This window comes from Lipotes vexillifer, unplaced genomic scaffold (assembly GCF_000442215.2).
Source record: "Lipotes vexillifer unplaced genomic scaffold, Lipotes_vexillifer_v1.1 scaffold496, whole genome shotgun sequence".
NCBI lineage: Eukaryota > Metazoa > Chordata > Mammalia > Artiodactyla > Lipotidae > Lipotes > Lipotes vexillifer.
Genome location: NW_006786690.1, coordinates 10,550,187 through 10,573,013, shown reverse-complemented (window position 1 = coordinate 10,573,013; position 22,827 = coordinate 10,550,187). Strand labels below are relative to the sequence as shown.

Here is a 22,827-nt window from a genome sequence, read left to right as displayed (position 1 = left end):
CGCTGAGCCTGCGCACCCGGAGCCTGTGCTCCGCAACGGGAGAGGCCACAACAGTGAGAGGCCCGCGTATCGCAAAAAAATGCACACAAAAAACAAAACAAACAAACATGAGTGTACAAATATCTCTTTAAGTTCCTGCTTTCAATTCTTTGGGGTATATACCCGGAAGTGGACTTGTTGGGTCATATGATAATTTTATTCTAAATTTCTTGAGAAGCCGCTATACTGTTTTTCATATTAGCTGCACCATTTTACATTCTCAGCAGTGCATAAATGTTCCCCTACTCTACATCCTTGCCAACACTTGTTATTTTCTGTTGCTGTGTGTTTGGTTTTTGTTTTGTTTTGTTTTGTTTTTTTACGGTACGCTTGCCTCTCACCGCTGCGGCCCCTCCCACTGCAGAGCACAGGCTCCGGACGCGCAGGCCCAGCGGCCATGGGTCACGGGCCCAGACGCTCCGCGGCAAGCGGGATCCTCCCGAACCGGGGCACGAACCCGCGTCCCCTGCATCGGCAGGCAGACTCTCAACCACTGCACCACCAGGGAAGCCCTGTTTGTTTGCTTTTGATAGTAGCCATCCTAATGGGTATGAGGTGGTATCTCACTGTGGTTTTGATTTGCACTTCCCTAATGACTAGTAATGTTGAGCATCTTTTTATGTACTTGTTGGACATTTGTATATCTTCTCTGGAGAAATGTCTATTCCAGTTCTTTGCCCATATTTGATCAGGTTATTTGGGGTTTTTGTTGTTGTTGTTGTTGTTGAGTTATAGTTATCTATACATTCTTCATATTAACCCTTTTTCAGATTTGTGATTTGCAACTATTTTCTCCCATTCTCTAGATGGCCTTTCACCCTGTTTATTGTGTCCTTTGATTCACAGAAGTTTTAAATTTTGATATAGTTGAATTTATCTATTTTTACTTTTGCTGCCTATGCTTTTGGTATCATATCCAAAAACAGCATTGCCAAATCCAATGTCATAAAGCTTTCCTCCTGTGTTTTCCTCTAAAAGTTTTATAGTTTTAGACTACGTGTAAGTCTTTGATCCCCTTTGAGTTAATGTTTGTATATGGTGTAAGGTAAGAGTTCAACTTAATTCTTTTGCAGTCTTTCCCAGCATCCCCCATTGAATAATCCTGGCACCCTTGTCAAAAATCATTTGACCAGGGCTTCCCTGGTGGCGCAGTGGTTGAGAGTCTGCCTGCCGATGCAGGGGACACGGGTTCGTGCCCCGGTCCGGGAAGATCCCACATGCCGCGGAGTGGCTGGGCCCGTGAGCCATGGATGCGGAGCCTGCGCGTCCAGAGCCTGTGCTCCGCAACGGGAGAGGCCACAGCAGTGAGAGGCCCGCGTATCGCAAAAAATAATAATAATAATAAAAAAAATCATTTGACCATATATGCAAAGTTTTATTTCTGTGCTCTCTATTCTATTCTATTGGTCTATGTGCCTGACCTTATGTCAGTATCACACTGTTTTGATTACTGTACCTTTGTATGCAGTAAGTTTTGAAATCAGGAAGTGTGAGACCTCCAGCTTTGCTTTTCTTTTTCGAGATTATTTTGGCTATTTGGGCTCCACTGAGATTCCATATGAATTTTAGGGTGGATTTTTCTATTTCTGCAAAAACTGCTATTGGGATTTTGATAGGGATTGCATTGAATCTGTAGATCCTGCTGTGTAGTAATGACATGTTAACAGTATTAAGTCTTCCAACCCATGAATACAGGGTGTCTTTCCATTTATCTGTGTCTTTAATTTCTTTCAGCAGCGCTTTGTAGTTTTCAGTGTACACTTCTTTTACCACCTTGGTTAAATTTATCCCAAAGTATGTTATTCTTTTTGATGCTCTCGGAAGTGAAATTCTTTTCTGTGTTGATTTTGTACCCTATGGTTTTGCTACTGAATTTTGTTTATTAGTTCTAAGAGGGTTGTGGTTTTTCGTGGACTCTTTAGGATTTTGTACATGTAAGATCATGTTGTCTGTGAACAGAGATAATTTTACTTCTTCCTTTCCAATTTGGATGCCTTTATTTCTTTTTCTTGCCTAATTGCTCTGGCTAGGACTTCCAATACTTTGTTGAATAGAAGTGGCAAAAGCAGGTATCCTTATCTTATTCTTGATCTTAGAGGAAAAGCTTTCAGTCTTTCACCTTTGAGTATGATGCTACCTGTGGGCTTTTTCATATTTGACCTTTATTATGGGTAATTTCCTTCCTTCTATTCCCTGTTTGTTGAGTGCTTTTTTCATGAAAGAGTGTTGCATTTTGTCTAATGCTTCTTGTACATCAATCGAGATGATCATTTTTTTCCTTCTTTCTGTTAATGTGATGTATTACATGGATTGATTTTCATATGTTGAACCATCAAGTCTGCATTCCAAGAATAAATCCCACCTGGTCATAGTGTATGATCCTTTTAATGTGCTGTTGAATTCAGTTTCCTCGTATTTTGTTGAGGATTGTGGTATCAGTGTTCATAAGAGATATTGGTCTGTAGTTTTCTTGCAGTGTCTTTGTCTGGCTTTGGTATCAAGGTAATGCTGTCCTCTCACTTCACCTTTTGAGTCTCATCTTGTTCATCTCTAAGATGGAGACAATAATAGAACCCCTGTTTAGGGCTGTCATGCAGATTAAATGAAACAAAATGCACACAAAATGCTTCAGCAGGGCGCAGTCCACAGGAAGCCCTCAAAATATGTTAGATGATGATAAGGATAATAATAATAAATAAATAACAGTTCATCTCATAGTTGGACAGCTCAGTAGGATGGAGCTTATACAGTCAGTCTGTATTAGCAGCAGGGCATCTGTCCAGTAGTAGCACTTAGCAATTTCCCCAGTAAAGGGAGAGAGTGATATTATAGGACAGAACTAGGAAGCTGTCTCCTGGCCTAACATGTGGTAGAGGCTCACCCAATTTTGTGGAGTCATTTAAAACTTCCTGCTTGCTTTGATTTCTTAATAGTGGCTTGACAGTTTTTGAGGAACTGAAAGTAGTGAAGCCTGGGAAGAGAAAAACAAAATGTAACACACAGAATTTCTCTCATTCATGGGTTATCAAAGGTTCAAAGGACACAAAGATCAATGGGAATGGTGATGAAGATGATGTGGGTGACATTTTCCAAAGAACTAATGTGTTTTAATTTTTTTAATACTTTATTTTTTTGAACAGTTTTAGGTTTACAGGAAACTGAGCAGAGAATACAGAGAGTTCCCATATATCCACCCCTCCAATACACACAGTTTCCCCTATTATTAACATCATGCGTTAGTGCGGTACATTTGTTACAACTGACGAAACAATATTGATATGCTATTATTAACTAAGTCCATAGTTTACATTAGGGTCCACTCTTTGCGTTGTACGTTCTTTCGTTTTGACAAATGTATAGTGACAAGTATCCACCATTACAGTATCATAAAAAATATTTTCACTGCCCTAAAATCCCCTGTGCCCCTCCTATTCATCCTGAGCCCCAGAGCCCCTGTGCCCCGGCAAGCACTGATCTTTTACTCTCCTTATAGTTTTACTTTTTCCAGAATTTCATACAGTTGGAATCATACAGTATGTAACCTTTGCAGACTAGGTTCTTTCACTAAGCAATATGCATTTAAGATTCCTCCATGTCTTTTTGTTATTTGATAACTCATTTATTTTTATCACTAATATTTCATTGTATGGATGTACCACAGTTTGTTTATCCATTTACCTTTTAAAGCACATCTTGGTTGCTTCCAGTTTTTGGCAATTATGAATAAAGATGCTGTAAGCATGTACCCAAAATAAATGAGTCTTCATGGATATAGAGAACAGACTGTGGTTGCCAAGGGGGAGGGGGGTGGGGGATATATGGAGTGGGAGGTTGAGGTTAGCAGATGTAAGCTGTTGCATATAGAATGGATAAACAACAAGGTCCTACTGTATAGCACAGGGAACTATATTCAATATCCTATGACAAACCATAATGGAAAAGAATATTTTAAACAGAATGTATATATATACATATATATATATGTATAACTGAATCACTTTGCTGTACAGCAGAAATTAATGCAACATTGTAAATCAACTACACGTCAATAAAATAATAAATAAACAAAATAAATGAGTCTTAAAAGTCAACAATAAGAAACCAAACAACCCAACTTAAAAATGGGCAAAAGAGGGCTTCCCTGGTGGCGCAGTGGTTGAGAGTCCGCCTGCCGATGCAGGGGACACGGATTCGTGCCCCGGTCCGGGAAGATCCCACATGCCACGGAGCGGCTGGGCCTGTGAGCCATGGCCTCTGAGCCTGCGCGTCCGGAGCCTGTGCTCCGCGACGGGAGAGGCCACAACAGTGAGAGGCCCGCGTACCTCAAAAAGAAAAAAAATGGGCAAAAGAGCTGAACAGACACCTCACCAAAGAAGATCTACAGATGTCAAATAAGCATATGAAAAGATGTTAAACATCATATATCATTAAGGAATTTCAAATAAACATGAAATATCTCTTCATTTATTTAGACTACTTTGATTTCTTTCATCAACGTTTTGTAGTTTTCTTCATATACCTCTTCGTATAGCTAACTATTTTGTTAGATTTATTCCTAAGTACTTCTTTTTTTTTTTTTTTTTTGGTGCTAATGTAAATGCTGTTGTGTTTCTAATTTCAAATTAAAACAACACCAATTTTCAAATTCAAATGGTGTTGTGTTTTTAATTTCAAATTCCACTTGTTCATTGTTGGTATATAGGAAAGCAATTCCTATGTATCCTGCAACCTGGCTATAATTGCTCATTAGTTCCAGGAGGGCTTTTTGTCAGTTCTTTGGGATTTTCTGCATAGACAATCGTGCCATCTGCAAAATGGGCAAAAGATGTGAACAAACACCTCACCAAAGAAGATTTTTTTTCCTTCCCAATCTATATATCTTTTATTCTCTTTTCTTGCCTTGTTGCTTATGCTAGGACATACAGTACAATGTTGAAAATGAGTGGTGAAAGGGGACATCTTCGCCTTATTCCTGATCTTAATTGGAAAGTTTCTGGTTTCTCACCATTAAATATGATGTTAGCTTTAGGGTTTTTATAGATGTACTTTATCAGGTTGAGGAAGTTCCCCTCCATCCCTAATTTGCCAAGAGTTGTTGTGGTGGTTTGTTGGTTTGTTAGTTTATCATGTATGGGTGTTTAATTTTGTCAAATGCTCTTTTTTTTTTTTTTTTTTTTTTTTTTTTTTTTTTTTTTTTTTTTTTGCGGTCCGCGGGCCTCTCACTGTTGCGGCCTCTCCCGTTGCGGAGCACAGGCTCCGGACGCGCAGGCTCAGCGGCCATGGCCCACGGGCCCAGCCGCTCCGCGGCATGTGGGATCTTCCCGGACCGGGGCATGAACCCGTGTCCCCTGTATCGGTAGGCGGACTCTCAACCACTGCGCTCCAGGGAAGCCCCAAATGCTCTTTTTGCATCTACTGATATGATAATGCGATTTCTGTTCTCTACGCTGTTGATGTGATGGATTACATTAATTGATTTCTAAATGTTGAACCAGCCTTGCATACCTAGAATAAATCCCACTTGACTGTGGTGTATAACTCTTTTTATACATTACTGGATTCAATTTGCTAATATTTTGTTGAGGATTTTGCATCTATGTTCATGAGAGGTATTGGTCTGCAGTTTTCCTGTTTTGTAATATCTTTATCTGGTTTTGCTATTAGAATAAGTTTGGCCTCACAGAATGAGCTGGGCAGTGTTCTCTCTTCTTCTATTTTCTGGAAGAGATTATAGAGAACTGGTATCATGCTTTCCTTAATGTTTGATAGAATTTACCAGTGAACCCATCCAGGTCTGGTGCTTTCCATTTTGGAAGGTTATTCATTATTGATTCAAATTCTTTACTAGATATGAGTCTATTCAGAGTATTTATTTCTCCTTATGTGAGTTTCAGTAGATGGTATCTTTCAAGGAAATGGTCCACTTCATTAAGTCATAAAATCTGTGGGCATAGAATTATTCATAATATTCCTTTATTATCCCTTCAGTGTCCATGAGATCAGTGGTGATGCCATCGCTTTCATTTCTGATTTTAGTAATTTGTATCTTCTCTCTTTTTTTCTTGGTTATCCTGCTAGAGGTTTGTCAGTTTTATTGATCTTTTTACAAAAAACAAAACAAAACAAAACAAAACAGCTCTTTATTTTGCTGACTTTCCTCTATTGTTTTCCTGCTTTTTATTTCATTCATTGCTTCTTTTCTTCTGCTTGTCATAGGCTTATATTGGTCTTCTTTCTCTAGTTTCATAAGGTGGAAGCTTAGATCTTCTTTTCAAATGTATGCCTTCAATGCCATAAATTTCCCTCCAAGCACTGCTTTCACTGCATCTTGCAAATTTTCACAGGTTGTATTTTCATTTTCATTTAGCTCAAGATAAAGTTTTATTTCCCATGAGACTTCCTCCTTGACCCATCTGTTATTTAGAAGTGTGTTGTTTAATCTCCAAATATTAGGGGATTTTCCAGCTGTCTTTCTGGTATTGGTTTCTAGCCTAATTCCGTTGTGGTCTGAAAACGTACTTTGCATAATTTCTGTTCTTTTAAATGTGTTGAGGTATATTTCGTGGCCTGAAACGTGGTCTGCTTGGTGAGCGTTCCATGTGAGCTTGAGAAGGATGTGTGTGTTGTTGTGGGATGAAGTTGTGTGGTTGCCAGTTAGATCCAGATGACGATAGTGCTATTCAGTTCAACTTCATTCTTACTAATTTTCTGCCTGGTGGATCTGCCCATTACTGACAGAGGGCTGTTGAGGTCTCCAGCTACCATGATGGATTCATCTGCTTCTCCTTGCAGTTCTATCAGTTTTTGCCTCCCATACTTTGATGCTCTATTGTTGGGCACATACAATGAAGGATTGTTATGTCTGCTTGGAGAATTGACCCCTTTATCACTATGTATCGCCTCTCTTTATCCCTGATAACTTTCCTTCCTCTGAAGTTGGCTCTGCCTGAAATTAATATAGCTACTCCTGCTTTCTTCTTGTGTTTCAGGATTTTAAGTGCCAAAGTGTTTGGTAGGAATTTGCAAAGTGGGTAAAGGCACAGTCATTTGAATCAGGGAACAAGCCAAGCGAATCAAACTGGCTGACTGTGGGCACACTTAATCATTCTATGCCTCAGTTTCCTCATCTAAAAAACGAGTAACTATCGGACCTACTGTACAGCACAGGGAACTATATTCAATATCTTGTAGTAACCTGTAATGGAAAAGAATCTGAAAAAGAATAGATATTATATATATGTATAACTGAATCACTTTGCTGCACACCTGAAACTAACACAACATCGTAAATCAACTAGACTCCAATAAAAAATTAAAAATTTTTTTAAATGAGAAAGTATCCCTTTGAATTATTGTGAAGATGAAATGGGACAATACAGTAAAGCACTTAGCAAATTTCCTGGCATCTGTGTAATTGCACATAATGTGTAATTAATATATTCCACTAATATATGCAGTTATATTATTATCTATTCATATAATATAAGCTATTATATTATTAATATAAGCTATTGGTTATAATTATATTGTGGGACGTTAGTATAGATTTCTAAGTCCAAGTACTCTCTATGAAAGCTGGATGAGGCACTCTGAGAAGAGTAACTTAGAAAATAATTGCAAAGTCTCAGGCTGGAGTGGATGGCTCATAGGCAGTGTCCTGAAAAGACAGAAGACTTCACACGTGCCCTGCAGCCCATAGTACAGGGCGCCGGGGCCAGGGGGAATGTGATATTTCCTCCTTGGTGCCGAGTTTTGCTCATTCTTCTTACTAAAGCGGTTACACAAGAGGTTTCTGACTCCACTGACAATTCACTGTCTGGGGTCTCTCTCTTTTGGGGGAAATGTGGTCACACGAGGGCCCCTATTGAAAAATAGATCATGTTTGGTTAGATAAATTCTGATAAACTTTTAAGAAGCAACAGTAATAATTAATCACATGGGAAAAAACTTCATTGTACACCGAAGCTTTTAAAAGGTAGTTATAAAACTGTGTTTTGTGGTGTGAGCTCAATTGTGTTTAAACTTTTTAAAAAGATTGTAAGCATAGAAAAAAGACTGGAAGGATGTGAACCATCGTGTTCACAGTGCCTGCCTCTGTGGGACGGGAGTCTAAGTGATTTTAATGTCTTCTTTGTGTTTTTCTCTAGTTCTCATTTTCTGCATTATTACAAAAAACATGTTTATTTTAAAAATGAATAGAACAAACAAATGAAAACAACAATTATTACAAAACCTCCCCTTAACTTTAACACTTGCAGTAAATGGACAGTTGTCACTTGCCAACTGACCTTTCTGATTTGTGTTGGGCCATTTCTGCTGTCTTGCCATTCGGGACAACAAAAAGGATACTTGCATGGGATCAGAGAACTATAAAGTGGCCAATTCCTGGCCAATTTCCCCCCCCCCCCGAGTTCCCTCTTGCCTCTGTGTTGCCTGACTCCCTACCCAAAAACTGGGCATCTCTTCTGGGTCTGCTGTCACGGTCTTGTGACCCTCCACTCACTAGCTGTGTGGCCTTAGGCAAGTCACTTAACCTCTCTGACCCTCGGTAACCTCCTCTTAATATGAGGATTGCAGTGACCATCCAGCCAGATGAAGTGGTTAGCACATTGGGGCACCCAGTGTCAGTGGCACTAGTAAACATTAGGGCCTCCCTTGTTATTCCTGTTTTCCTGGCTCTGACTGTCCCCCTTCTCCATTTCAGTCGACAGACATTGACAACCATCACGCGCTCATTGAATATAATGAGGCCGAGAGCAGCTTTGTTCTCCAGGACTTCAATTCCCGCAACGGCACGTTCGTCAACGAGTGCCACATTCAGAACATGGCTGTGAAGCTCTTACCCGGAGACATCCTGAGGTTTGGGTCCGGAGGGCTGACCTACGAACTGGTCATCGAAAACCCAGCCTCGGTGAGTCCAGGCCCCTGCGGGGTGGGGGTGGGGTGCAGAGGTGCCGTGTTGTGTCACCTTCCGTGCAGCCTAGGGCTCAGATACGGCCACAGGTGGAGTTCGTCTGGAGCGCGTCACTCTGCTTTAGCGATTCCGCGAAGTTCAGACCCATAGCGTGGGTGCCGTGGGAGAGTGAGTCCTCGCCCCCTCTTCTGGGCATTTCATGGAATTACACGCAAGAGTTGCCTAGCGACCAGCCCGGAGCGAGAGCATTTTCCAGAAAAGTGAAGCATGGCGAAGGGAGGTGGAAAGCAGGTGTGTGCTTTTGAAGATGCAGAGATGGATGCTTCCTTTTTAGGCAGATCAGTGCTCTGCAATTTCCTAGCTTTGCGACCTCGGCCAGGGTTCTTTGCATGCCTGGGTCAGGGTCTTCTCAGCGGTGCAGGGCGTTGAGAGAGTATCTGTGTGTAAAAAGTCAAAGTCTCTGGCGGGAGTAGACGCTCAAGGCCTGCCAGCTGTTATCACACCGGATCAGAAATGTTCCCGGGATCAGGATCTAAAGTATGGCCCCAGGTTAAGCGGAATGTAACCCAAAACTCGCCCAGCAAAGCTCAGTCACAAAAAGTGTCTGGTTCAGTAGGGAGGAAGGATGGGGGCTGGTTAGCAACACAGTCCTGGGTCAGAACCCCAGCTCTGCCACTGGCCTACTCGGTGTGATCTTGCACAAGCCATTGGACCCCTCGGAACCTCGGTTTCCTCATCTACAAAATGGGGCCAACGACAGCAATGACCTTGCAGGCTTATCTCGAGGGCTAAATGAGATGGTTATAATTATAAAACTCCCAGAATAATGCCCATTCGTGGTGAGCACGCAATTAATACCTGTCGTGTGTGTCCCAGAGAGACGGTGTGTTAACCTCATTCACTAGCACCAAGAACGCTGCATGGACTGAGACCTCCGAGGCTTAAAATCCTTTCTGGGACGAGGCTGGGTATAAATAAATAAAGTTTAGAGAATCTAGACAGAATCCTGGGGTGTGGGTCCCCTAGGCAGCCCTAAATACTCACTCAGAGAAGACCAGCAGCATCCCTCAGGCTGCAGGGCCCGTGACGCCGCATCCACCACGTTTGGCTTTGAAAATCTGGGGCAGTTTTCTCCTGCGGCTGCTCAGACCCCTTCTCCTCCTTGGACCAGCATTAAAGTGTGCTCACTTGTGGGATGCACTGGGGTCCACTGGCCACCCTGAGGAGGGGCTCCTGACCCAGCAGGTGTTGACCTGATCAGGGATTCTCAACATGGGTTCTAAGGATCCCCCTCGTCAGAACCACGTGGGGAGCAGAGCAACAGTGCAGGTCTGGGCTTCACCCCAGGCCTGAGGACTCATACTTAGGATTCTCAGATGAAATACAGGACACCCAGTTAAATCTGAATTTCAGATAAGCAACAAATAATTTTTATGTACCGGTGTGGCCCAAATATTGCAAGGAACCACTTATGCTAAAAAAATTATTTGGTGTTTATCTGAAATTCAGATTTAACTGACACCCTATAGTTTATTATGTATTTATTTATTCATTTATTTATGCAAAATCTGGCAACCATACACATCCTCCCTGGGAGTGGGGCCTGGGAATATGCATTCTCACAAGCTCCCTGATGATTCTGATGCACCCCCAATAGTAGGGAAACTCAAATTTAGAATCATTTGTATGGAACACTTACAGAATTTTTTAGGGATCAAAGAAAAGGGGGTTTCAAACTCCCAAGCCTGAAAATCCAAGTTCATGAAGTTTGATTCAATGTGCCCCAACATGTCTGATTACAAGAATTTTTCAGGAATGTTCAGTAAAATTACAGGTTCCCAGGCCTCCTCCCTGGGAAATTCTGACTTTGTGGCTTTGCCCGTGGGGGGAAGAAGAGGGGGAGCAGCAAACAATATCTGCATTTTTTTCTTTTTTTTTTCCTACGAAGATATTTATTGAAATATTATTTATAGGGGCATAAAATTTGAAACCTAAATTTCCACCAAAAGGGGGCATTGTTTAATAAATTATAAGGAGTTCATTTATATATGGAATACTGTTTTGCCTTTTTAAAACACAGCTTTATTGAGATATAACTGACATGCAATAAACGGCACAGGTTTAAAGTCTGTAAGTGGATGGGCTTTGACATATGTGTACACCTGTGAAACCATAGCCACCATCAAGACAGTGAACAGCTCCTTCATCCTCCAAAGTTTCCTCCGATCACAGCATGTGTTTGTTTGCTTGCTTGCTCTTAACAGCTTCACAGAAGTACAATTTACATAACAGACACTTCACCCATTTTAAGTGTACAATTCAGTCAATTTTAATACATTTATGGGGTTGTGCAGCCATGACCACAAGCTGCTTTCAGGACATATTCATCCATTTCTATCACCTCAAACCTCGGAGAAACCTTGGAGGTGCTTCATTTTGGGGTTTGTTTTTAACTTTTAATTTTCGAAATTGTGGTAAAATTTACCATCTTAACCATGTTCAAGCGTACAGTTCACAGTGGCATTAAATCTGTTCACGCTGTTGTGCAGCCATCACCCCCATCCATCTCCCGAACTTTGTTCATCTTCCCAAACTGAAACTCTATGCCCATCAAATAAAACCCCCTGCTTCCTTCCTCCCCTCCCACCCATGCTTTCTGTGTCTGTGAATTTGACTATTCTAGGTACCTCATATAAATGGAAGCTTACATTGTTTGTCCTTTGGTGACCATCTTATTTCACTTAGTATGATGTCCTCATGGTTCATTCCAGCTGAATAATATTTCATTGTATGGATTCACCACACTTTGTTTATCTGTTCATCCATCCATGGCCACTTGGGTTGCTTCCACCTTTTGGCCATTTTGAGTAAGTTTGTTATGAACATGGGTGTACAAATACGGAATGGGGACTTTATTTTACAAGGTGCTTCTTATATAATTGTGGGAAACAGTGATGACGACCTCTAACCTTCAGTAGATAAGACGGAAGAAGATGCTTTGTAAGAAGAGAAACCAGGAGAGCAGCAGGAGGAATCACTGACGTGAACAGCTAAGCAATTCACCTGCTTTCCCTTATTTCATGCTCACAGCAACCTATGAGATGGGTTCTCCCGTGATCCCCATTTTACAGACAAGGAATCCGAAACTCAGAGAGGTTAAGTAATTTCCCCAGGGCCACACAGCTAGTCAGTGCAAATTAAACACTATCCCCACTTGTGGAAAAAGGAGGGGAGAAAACTATTTAGTCTGATGCTAGTTGGAGCAGTAGCCTTGACTGGTTTTCACACAGAGGAAAGCATACTCTCACGGTCACTCAAATATACACGGATTTTTTTCAATTCTTATTCAATATACGCACTTGCACCTTGCTTCATTCCTCGGGAGACTGCAGGCAGCTGCACAAGTGTTCCCCTGGCCTGTGCTCAGGGCACTTTGCAGGACTCTCCCCAACCCCATCTTCTCAAAAGTGCTCTCTGCCGGGGCGTCCCCAGCTTGAGAAGCTTCCATCCGTGACGCTCTTATTCATGGAGGGGCCCTTTGCAGGGCCCGCGTGAGGGCGGCCTGTGGACTGACTGACACGTTCCTACAAATTCCACTCCCTGATGACCCCAACCTGCTGGCTGTTTAAAAGAAGAGAAAGAGGGCTTCCCTGGTGGCGCAGTGGTTGAGAGTCTGCCTGCCGATGCAGGGGACACGGGTTCGTGCCCCGGTCCGGGAAGATCCCACATGCCGCGGAGCGGCTGGGCCCGTGAGCCATGGCCGCTGAGCCTGCGTGTCTGGAGCCTGTGCTCCGCAAAGGGAGAGGCTACAGCAGTGAGAGGCCCGCATACTGAAAAAAAAAAAAAGAAGAGAAAGAAAGCGGGGAAAAAGGGAGAGGTATTGAAAAGCCTCTCTCATCAAATATTTTGAAGCCCAGTTTTTCTAAGAAATTCGTGGCCGTCCTGCTTCCGGCATGTTCTTGTTTCCAATTGATTTTGGGGTCCCTGGTGAGGGCGCTGTGTTTCCTCCTTGGGTGGAGTTTCCACGGAGGACTGCCCTGCTCTCATACAGGTTAAGTATGATGAGAACTGTTTTTCTACCGACAAACAATTCCCAAATGAAGGCATTTATTTCAGGTTTTGTGGTGACCATAACCAATAGAGGAGGGTGTGACAGCATTTTATTGGGGGAGTGGGGGGAGGTGCGGGGCGGTTAGGAATCCAGATGTGTTCGCAGGTGTCACAGTGGTTAGAGCACGTGCCCTGAGGTCAGGCTGACTCCAGCGCCGTCCCAGCCCTGCTCTTGTACTGGCTTTTATACTGGACGTGCACAAATCATCTGCCTCTCAGAGCCTCGGTCCCCACTCCTGTAACAATAGTGCCTACCACCTTGAGTGACCGTGGTATTAAGTGGGCAAAGTACGTAAATTGCTTAGTCCAGCGTCTGGCACCTTATAAGCACATGATAACCCTCAGCTTTAGAGTCAAGCAAACCAGCGTGGTGCAGCCAAGATGGCTCCTTTGTAAGTGTCCTTTTGGACAGGGAAACCTCCCCAGACCTGCCCCCACTAGCACATAAATACATTTGCAGATAAGTTACCCATAGAACAACATACAAGATGGAAAAACATAAAGAAAAACTCTTGTTTGACAAAGTACATTGGCAGCCAGGATGTGCCCAGGACCATACTTTGTAAATCATAGCTCTCTCATCAAAGTATTACCTAGGGCTGCCATATTGCACAACTCCAGGGTCACCGTTCACAACGTGGTCCATGTGGATGGCGCCCACTGAAGCTGTGCAGGACATAACCCGCAGGGCCGTTTGCAATGCCCTGAAGCAGCCGTTGATTAATACCATAGAGTCTTGGCACCAGGCGTGGGGAATTGAAGTCATGAAGTCAGGTGTGCCTGCCGTCTTGTGGGTTTTGTTTGTTGTTGCCTTTATTCGTGCTTTCTGAGCTCTGGGAAAGGAGGTGTAGAAACAAGCTGTGCTAGTCACAGTGGCACCGTTCTTACAAGGCAGCTGAGTAAGGAAATCCAGGTCACCCATATGTATAAATCATGTCTTTCTCTGTTCTGAAATACGGCAAAACTGAGGGAAATGGCCAGAATGAAAAAGGAAGCCAGGCGCCACAAATGACATGCCGAGTTGCTCCATGAGGGGGTTGACAGCTCCTTGGCAGCAGCCCCCATCCCCATGATTGCCTGTGTCTGGCCTTCCCTGTAGCCTGCTCTGCCCTGTTCCCAGTCCAGCCAGACTCTCCCATGTGTCTCCTGGATACTGTCTTCTGTCCCTGCAATGTCGTGACGTCCTGTCTTGCGAGAAGAGCGCCCTCTGTCGGCCAATATTCCTTGCTGCTTTAATGGGGAAGCTCTGCAGAACACAATCGAGAAAGCAAGGGCTTTGGAGTTTGATGGACCCAAGTTGAAATGCCAGCTGCAACTGACTTTACCTTTCTGAGCTTCAATTTCCAATTTCTGCCAAGGAGCTACTCATTAATCCCAGGTCCCCTTTCCCCCTTCAGTTTTTTTTATAGAGGTCCCTGGGACCACCCCCATCATGGCATAAACTGAGGCTCAGAGAGTTTCAGCGACTTCCCCAAGGTTAGGCATCAGTCACATAGATCCAGAGCCAGGATTAAAAGCCAGCTCTCCTGAGTCCCTTGGAGGCTTTTCCTAATAGCACGAAGCATCGTGGGGCCGTGAGAGCCCAGGCAGGTCCTTCACTGCCCAGCGGTTAAGGAAGGTCTTGCAATTCCCAGTCCAACCTGCAATTTCACACGCTGACAGGGGATGATTCATTATGTGGGTAAAAACGAAAGCCACTGATAATAGAAGAAAATGCATTTTCAGTTATCTGGCTTCCTTGCTTGTTTGGTCGGCTCCACTAACTTTTTTTTCGGCTGCACCAACGCAGGGTCTTAGTTCCTCAACCAGTTATCAAACCTGCACCCCCTGCATTGGAAGCGTGGAGTCTTAACCACTGGACGGCCAGGGAAGTCCCTGGCTCCACTAACCTTTTTTTCTTTAATTATTTTATTTATTCATTTTTGGCTGCATTGGGTCTTCGTTGATGCGTGCGGGCTTTTCTCTAGTTGCGGCGAGCGGGGGCTACTCTTCGTTGCAGTGCGCGGGCTTCTCATTGTGGTGGCTTCTCTTGTTGCGGAGCATGGGCTCTAGGTGCCTGGGCTTCAGTAGTTGTGGCACACGGGCTCAGTAGTTGTGGCTCGCGGGCTCTAGAGCACAGGCTCAGTAGTTGTGGCCCATGGGCTTAGTTGCTCCACGGCATGTGGGATCTTCCTGGACCAGGGCTCGAATCTCTGTCCCCTGCATTGGCAGGTGGATTCTTAACCACTGCGCCACCAGGGAAGCCCATCCACTCACTTTTTACCAGGGATATTGCTGCCGTTCCTGGACAAGTTCAGTTGCCCCCTTTCTTCTTCTTTTTTGATGATGATGATAATACCTGATGGCTAATGTTTTATGCTCATTTATTATGGACCAGGAAGTGTTCCAAGCATTTCATGTGCACTATCTCACCCACTTCTCACAGACTAAGAAATGGCTGTTATTATCCCTATTTTTTACAGACAAGGCACAAAAATAACACACTCATCAGGGTCACAGAGGAGGAGCAGAGCAGGGAGCTGGACCAGATTCTGTGTAATGCCAAATCCCAAGTTCTTAACCAGAGGTTGGCAAACTATGGCCCAGGGCCAAGTGCAGGCCATTGCCTGTTTTTGTAAAGTTTCATGGGAACACAGCCATCCCATTCATTTCAGTATTGCCTATGTTGTCTGCTACAACGGCAGAGTTAGCTGGGCAGATCATACGGCACGCAGGGCTGGAAATATTTACTGTCTGGCTCTACAGAAAACGTTTACCAGCCTCTGCTTGTAACACTATGCTGTACTGCCTCTTTCATTTTACTTGGTTTCTGAAAAAAAGAACTTAAAATAGAGGGGGGAGCTGGGGACAAAGAACTCACTCAGATTGAGCCTTACTGTGTGCCGGGAAATGTGCTGGTTAATAGCTTAAGTTTACTGAGTAGTAAGAAAAAACAGACAAGCTGGAAAAATAAATTTTGAACAGTCTTTTCAACACCTCTTTAAAAAAGAGCTGGAAATATGTGGTTCTAAATATACATACACATATATATGCATTTGTATATATAGTAATAATATAATTACATTGACATGTATCTGATAAATATACTAGACATTAACATATTATATATACAACAGATGCATATTATAAATTTTACCTGTTTCTTCAACTGGAAAGTTTTCTTTTAAAACTGTGGAATGTTGGGAATTCCCTGGTGGTCCAGTGGTTAGGACTCAGTGCTCTCACTGCTGAGGGCCTGGGTTCAATTCCTGGTCAGGTAACTAAGATCCCACAGGTGCACGGTGAGGCCAAAAAACTAAATAAATAAAACTATGGAATGTCTTCCCTGGGTAACTTTTGAAGCAGAAATTTGGGATTTGTAGTCTGAAGCCTGCTGTAGCTAGAGAACTATTTATCTGTCAAAGTTTCTCTAAGCAGCGTTTTACTACTTGTCTTATGATTGGTTCCTTGGTCTTAAATCATTCTTCTCTGGAGATGCTGCTTTACTTTTATACGTTTGAAGGTAAATTTGGTGCATGATTACAGTCTGGTGGGTTTTATTTGAGCATGTCATTACCTTTAAAACAACTTTCATTCTGAGTACATAGTGAGGCTTATGCTAAAGTCTCAATAAGCATACTGTCCAGGAAATCTTATTGTTTGCAAGTGTCAGAAAACTAACTAAAACTAGCCTAGGCAAAACAAACAAACAAAAAAAGCTCATGTAACTGAAAAGGCCAAAAGCTGCAGCTTAGGCCCAGCTGGATCCAGGCGCCCAAATTATGGTCAGGAATCTGACTCTTTCTTCCCTGTTAGCTTCACAGTCTCCGACAGACTCTTGCCTCACCTGTAGGAAAGTGGCCACCAGCAGCCCCAGCACCCTACAAAGTAGCAGTTCCAGGGAGAGAGCCAGCATCTTCATTGGCAGTGGCTTGGATCATGTGGCTTCCCCTGAACCAATCACTGAGGTCAGGGGCAAGGAATGCTCTGATTGGCCAGGCCTGGGTTATGGTCTCACCCCTGGAGTGGAAGGGTCAGAGTTATATGGACTCAGGATTGTCAGGGAAAGGGTGTCTTCCCCGCAAAAAATTAAGGTGCCCATCCAGAAGATGGAAAAAATGGATGCGGGGTAGGCAAAAACAAAGAAGATGTCCATGACATTAGGAAGCATTCCTATTGCCTAAGTGGAACCTTCCTAACGGGATTTGCCCCTAGGCATCTGGGGGAAGGAAAATGACGAATAATCCACTTTTCCATTGGAAAAGTCCCAGGCCAGTCTCCAAGGAAGCAGAGTTGCTCATTTCTCTCCTCTGGTGAACAAGTGTGATGAGAAGCTCAGAGTCGGGGCCTTAGTTGTCCATCCCCAAGAAGAGTGGCGTTTCCACATTCCTGGGACCTCTGAATAGGGCCCGTTCTTGAGGAAGATGTGGCTTTACTGTACCCGGGGTTGAGAAGCCGGCAACTGAGTGAATGACCAGAGAGCATGGTGCCCTTCACAACAAAACCTCTTTCTGGTCAAGCTTTGTCATTTCCTACCTGACCTTGTAGGATTTCCTCTACCCTGTGCTCTTACAGGTCCTGTGGGGACCTACTGATGTGATGAGAAATCCTGAGGCTGGGTGTTTTATATCAAAGGCGATTTCCCGAGACCAGTGAAGTGGAGGGCATGGGGCAGCAGACAGCCTCAGGCTTGGCATCCGCAGCAAAAACTCACACAAAAGGACCCCTGAGGCTGTGTTGCCACCAGATGTCTACAGACGATGCAGATGACATCAGGGGAGGTGGAGATGGGAGCACGGGCTGAACCCTTAGCATCCTGCTGAGACAGAACCCAGACCTGGCCAGGAACCGGGCCGCTTCCTGCTTCCTCTGGCAGACCACACCCTTTGTTACCAAACCAGAACCACATTGCTCCTTCTCTTAACTTAGTTGATGATCATTCATTCATTCATTCATTCGTTCCGTCTCTCAACCTGGCAAGACCGAATTGAAGTAGGCCAAGTCTAGGGGTAGCAAAAGCTATTTGCAAAAATCCGGCTGTTTTCTCATTAGATTCTGTTCATTAGATTCTATTTCCTATTTTATGGACTAACCAGGAAGCTGATTAGAACTTGAAAGGAAAGGAAAAACCGTAAGATTGAAGATTTACAAGAAAATGGGAAAATTAGGTGGGCCAGATCTCCTTTAACACAGCTGGGAAAAACCCAAACAAATGACTTTTCTGAACAGCTCAGGACTTAATTCTTTTAAGTTCCAAAACCTAAAAATAATGTATAACTTGGCGGTTCTGTGTCCTAAATGTATAATCCTGATTTCTTACACTGAAACCCCGTACATAATTTACCCTTTTCTTGAGGACTTAGAATTATTACCCCTCTCTGAGTTATGGTGACACCCCGGGAGCAGGCCATTTGTCCTGGCACCAAGTAGCCCCCTCTCCTGGCTTCTGAGATCTACTGGCCATGTTTTATAGTCTCCATTCTGTCTTTCCAGGTCCATGGCTCCTCCATACTGCGGTCAGTGTGCCTGCTTGCCACCGTCACCCCTACCCCCCAGGCCCTTCCAGACCGTGGGAATTAAGCTCCACATCTATGTATGTTAAATTCTTCTGTAAGGACGACGGTCTTTTCTCCCTCCTTTATGTATTTACTCACTGACGTATCTATGTCAGTATGGACTCATGTATACTTATTTTACACTTTGAGTTATAATCCAATACTCATTAGCTATTTCATTGCTCAAATTCTTCCAGCCTTGGCCACTGGGAGCTCTTTCAGGTTGGTTGCTGTGTCCTTGAGCATCTCCCCACCTTTTCGTTTGGGGCACTTCCTTACTCTCTGCTGTTACAGGATGCGCCAGGCTTAGCATGTTATTTTCCCCATCCCAGCCCCAGAATCAGAGTCCTTTTTATTTACACTCCGTTTGCCAACTGTTCAGCTCAGTCAGCAAACACCTACCATGAGTAGCAGGCACTCTGCTGGGCGCCAGTACAGCCAGTGATTGGCAGTCTTTCCATATAACAAGAAATACAGTACTCTTTCTTGTAAATTCTATATAGCCAGCTGAGTCTCACAGAATGCTTTCATTGACTTTAGCTGAACTCTTGTATCCATAGCCAATTTCTCATTGCAGTTGATGAATGAGAGAGTTCCCTACCTGAGCACTGGTGGATATTTTTGGATATTTTGGATTTATGAATAATACAAGTCAAAAAAGAAAGACGTTAGAAGAACTTCACATGTTCATCAGTGACATGAGTGACTTTTTTGCTGCATCAGATAATAATTTTCAAATACTGGAAGAACGTTTCCCCAATTTTTTGTTCTATTCATAACATAATGGCTAAGACACAACATGCTTTTGTATAGTCTGCATTGTTAAGATTTTCTCCATTACCGTCTTAAGTCTAGGCAATCAACAAAACAAACAAACAAACAAACAATCAGGCTCTACATGAACCACCATTATTAAACCTATTTGTAAAAGTTTTAAAAAATCAAGCCCTGATTTATAACATTTCCTGATTTCTATGGTGTAATACGCCCTCCACGGTCAATTTCAAGCTCCCAATGACACATCCCTGAATACAGAGATGGAAAGAGAGGTGTGGTAACACATCACTATGTAGCACTTCCAACAGACACATATAGTAGAGTGAAATAAACTCAAGAGCATAAGTAATAATAAAATAGAGTAAAATAATTAGGAAGGGGTGAGTTTTAAGTTTGTATCACCTTTGTTTCTGATATAATTTCATTGTAAATTTATGTAAGTTAATTCTTATTAATGGCTGTGTTTATCAACCAGTTGGCAAAATTCCTGGACATTTAACAATCGGTTCTCTGGGCGGGTACCAGCTGGCCCCAGCACTCCTCTGGTACAGCAGTGAACATACCACAGGTCTTCCCGGTTGGAGGCTGGGTTCCTCCGAGCTGCTTCCAGGGCGTGGCATGTACCAGATGAATAACACTTCCATAAGACAGTTGTCAGTGTTCCTAGAAAATCCCGTTTCTAAGTAGCCCACGCGATGTCTTGTGGTTTTTCACACCATCTAATGCTCATTTCCTTTTTTTAACTTGGAAAATATCCTATCATTCACTAACCAATCATCTAAGATCCGTTTGTGAGTATGGAAAGCAGGTAATAAATCATGACTTCGAGTAACCTAGAAGTCCTAAGAGCACAGGTATTGGAGTCAAATAGTGTCACCGCTTCCTGGCTGTGAGACCTTGGGCAAGTCATTTAACCTCTCTGAGCTTCAGTTTCTTAATCCACACAATGAGGAGTAAAATGCCTCCTCCAAGATTATTCTGGAGATCAGATGAGACCACATGCGTTAAGTGCCCAGCAGAGTCTGTGGCACATCTGTGGCTTCTCTACACAGTGGCTCATAGCCGTTGTATTGTCCACAATTACTTACAAATGGCAGAGCACATAACAGGCTCTCCAAGGGCAAGGTCTAAGTTTCCACCTTCTCTGCAGGCTCCAGGGCTTCCTGGCAGAATTCATGTGTACTGTAGGCACTCAATGTGCAAACTACCTTGAATTTCTTTTAGGGTCTCCCATTCAACCTACACTCTTTACAGGGTTAGAAGCAGATATTGGAGAAATAACACAAAGAACAAGTAGATAATTTGAAAAAAAATGGGTAGTGATTTCTTGAGTAAATCATTGACCCGTGTTTATTAAAGCTAATATAAATTCAGCCATGGATGTGGTCATGGTTAATCCAGGTGGTTGACAACCTGCTATTTTAAAGGTAGTATGGAAAAGAAATCAGGAGTATAACATATGCTACCTCAAAAACAAAACAAAAAACCCAACCATGGCAACATACCATATGGTCAGAGAACAGACACAAAGAAAGAGAAAAGGCATTAGCATGTATTTTTAAACTAAAGTCTCTAAAAACAGACTTGGGGACTTCCCCGGTGACACAGTGCATAAGAATCCACCTGCCAATGCAGGGGACACAGGTTCGAGCCCTGGTCCGGGAAGATCCCACATGTTGCGGACCAACTAAGCCCGTGCGCCACAACTACTGAGCCTGCGCTCTAGAGCCCACGAGCCACAGCTACTGAGCCTGCGTGCCCCAGCTACTGCAGCCCACGCGCCTAGAGCGCACACTCCGAAACAAGAGAAGCCACCGCAAGGAGAAGCCCGTGCACCACAATGAAGAGTAGCCCCCGCTCGCCGCAACTAAAGAATGCCTGCACGTAGCAACGAAAACCCAACACAGCCAAAAATAAATAAAATTAAATCTAAAATAAATAAATAATAAAAACAGACTTGTTGATAACTGACCTTGACCCCATGCTTCCTGTACAGCCCAGAGCTGGCTTTTAATGTGAGTCTTTTTCTTATGTTTGCTTTTCTCCCTTCCTGTTTCGTTGTAGTTACCAGCAGCAATTTCTGAGAAAACCTTGACCTTCCCTGTGATAGAGCAAGCCGGCAAACTAGAGAAAACCAACTTTAACCATCCAACTAAAGCTACCCTCAACCAACACGCTTCAGAGAAAAAAAAAAAACCCAAACTTTATTTTTTAATTTTTAAACCCGAAGAGCTTGGAGTCTCTGCTGCATTTACACATCTTTGGCTTCTTCCCCCTAGGGGCCCTACCGTTAGGGCTCTGTGTGCTGCAAGCGACAGAAACCAGCTCTAGCCGGCCTCAGGGATAGAGCACTTCAGGGTAGCACCCCAGCCAGGGCTCAAAACCAGCTTCCTTATCTTCCCCACCATGTTCACAGCAGTATAGTTACAATAGCCAAGAGGTAGAAACCACCCAAGTGCCCACGATGCTTAATGGATAAACAAAATACACTCTAAACTGTATGATGGAATATTATTTAGCCTTAAAAATGAAGGAAATTCTGACATGTTACAACATGGATGAACCTTGAGGACATTATGCTGAGTGAAATACGCCAGTCACAAAAAGACAAGTACCATGTGATTTCACTTATTTGAGGTACTTGGTACTTAGAGTAGTCAAATTCATAGAGACAGAATGTTGGTCACCGCGGGCTGGGTGGCGGAGGGAATGGGGAGTTGTTGTCTAACAGTAATAGAGTTTACGTTTTGCAAGACGAAAAAGTTCTGGAGATCCATCTCACAGTAATGTGAATATACTTAACACCACTGAACTATATACTTTAAAATGGCTAAGATGATAAATTTTATGTTGCAGGTTATTTACCATAATTTGAAAAATAAATAAACAGCTTCCCTCTCTCCATGTCTGGAGACATGCTGGCTGCATTCTGAAGTCCCACCAGGTCACTCCAGATCCTGGTGTCCAGCCAAGTCTTCTTGGGTCTCCTTGGCTCTGATTGGATGACTTGCCCCACCACTGAACCAATCAGTATGGCCAGGGAGTGTGATTGGCTGATTGCTTAGCCCCACCCACAGCAATGGGCCGACAGATTGGGAGGGAGATTCCTGGAATTTCCAGAAGAGCCGGGTGGGTTGTGGCCTGTCCACTACAGCAGTGAACCACTTGAGGCATGAGATATGACCACTCGCTTTAGCACCCTGGCAGTTAGTGGGCAGTGAGGCACATCTACCTGAGCATCCCAGCACAAAAGGGATTTCCTCGGGCTTCCCTGGTGGCGCAGTGGTTGAGAGTCCACCTGCCGATGCAGGGGGCACGGGTTCGTGCCCTGATCCGGGAAGATCCCACATGCTGCGGAGCAGCTGGGCCTGTGAGCCATGGCCGCTGAGCCTGCGCGTCTGGAGCCTGTGCTCCGCAACGGGAGAGGCCACGACAGTGAGAGGCCCGCGTACT

General features: G+C 43.6%; 1 protein-coding gene across 1 annotated transcript in view; it reads left to right on the top strand.

Moving 5' to 3' along the window:
* Positions 1-22,827, top strand: part of FHAD1 (forkhead associated phosphopeptide binding domain 1) — a 136,615-nt gene that overhangs the window by 12,742 nt on the left and 101,046 nt on the right. Inside the window, exon 2 of the mRNA XM_007459328.1 lies at positions 8,744-8,950. Coding sequence (XP_007459390.1) covers positions 8,744-8,950 — 207 coding nt within the window. The remainder of the gene's footprint in view (positions 1-8,743; positions 8,951-22,827) is intronic.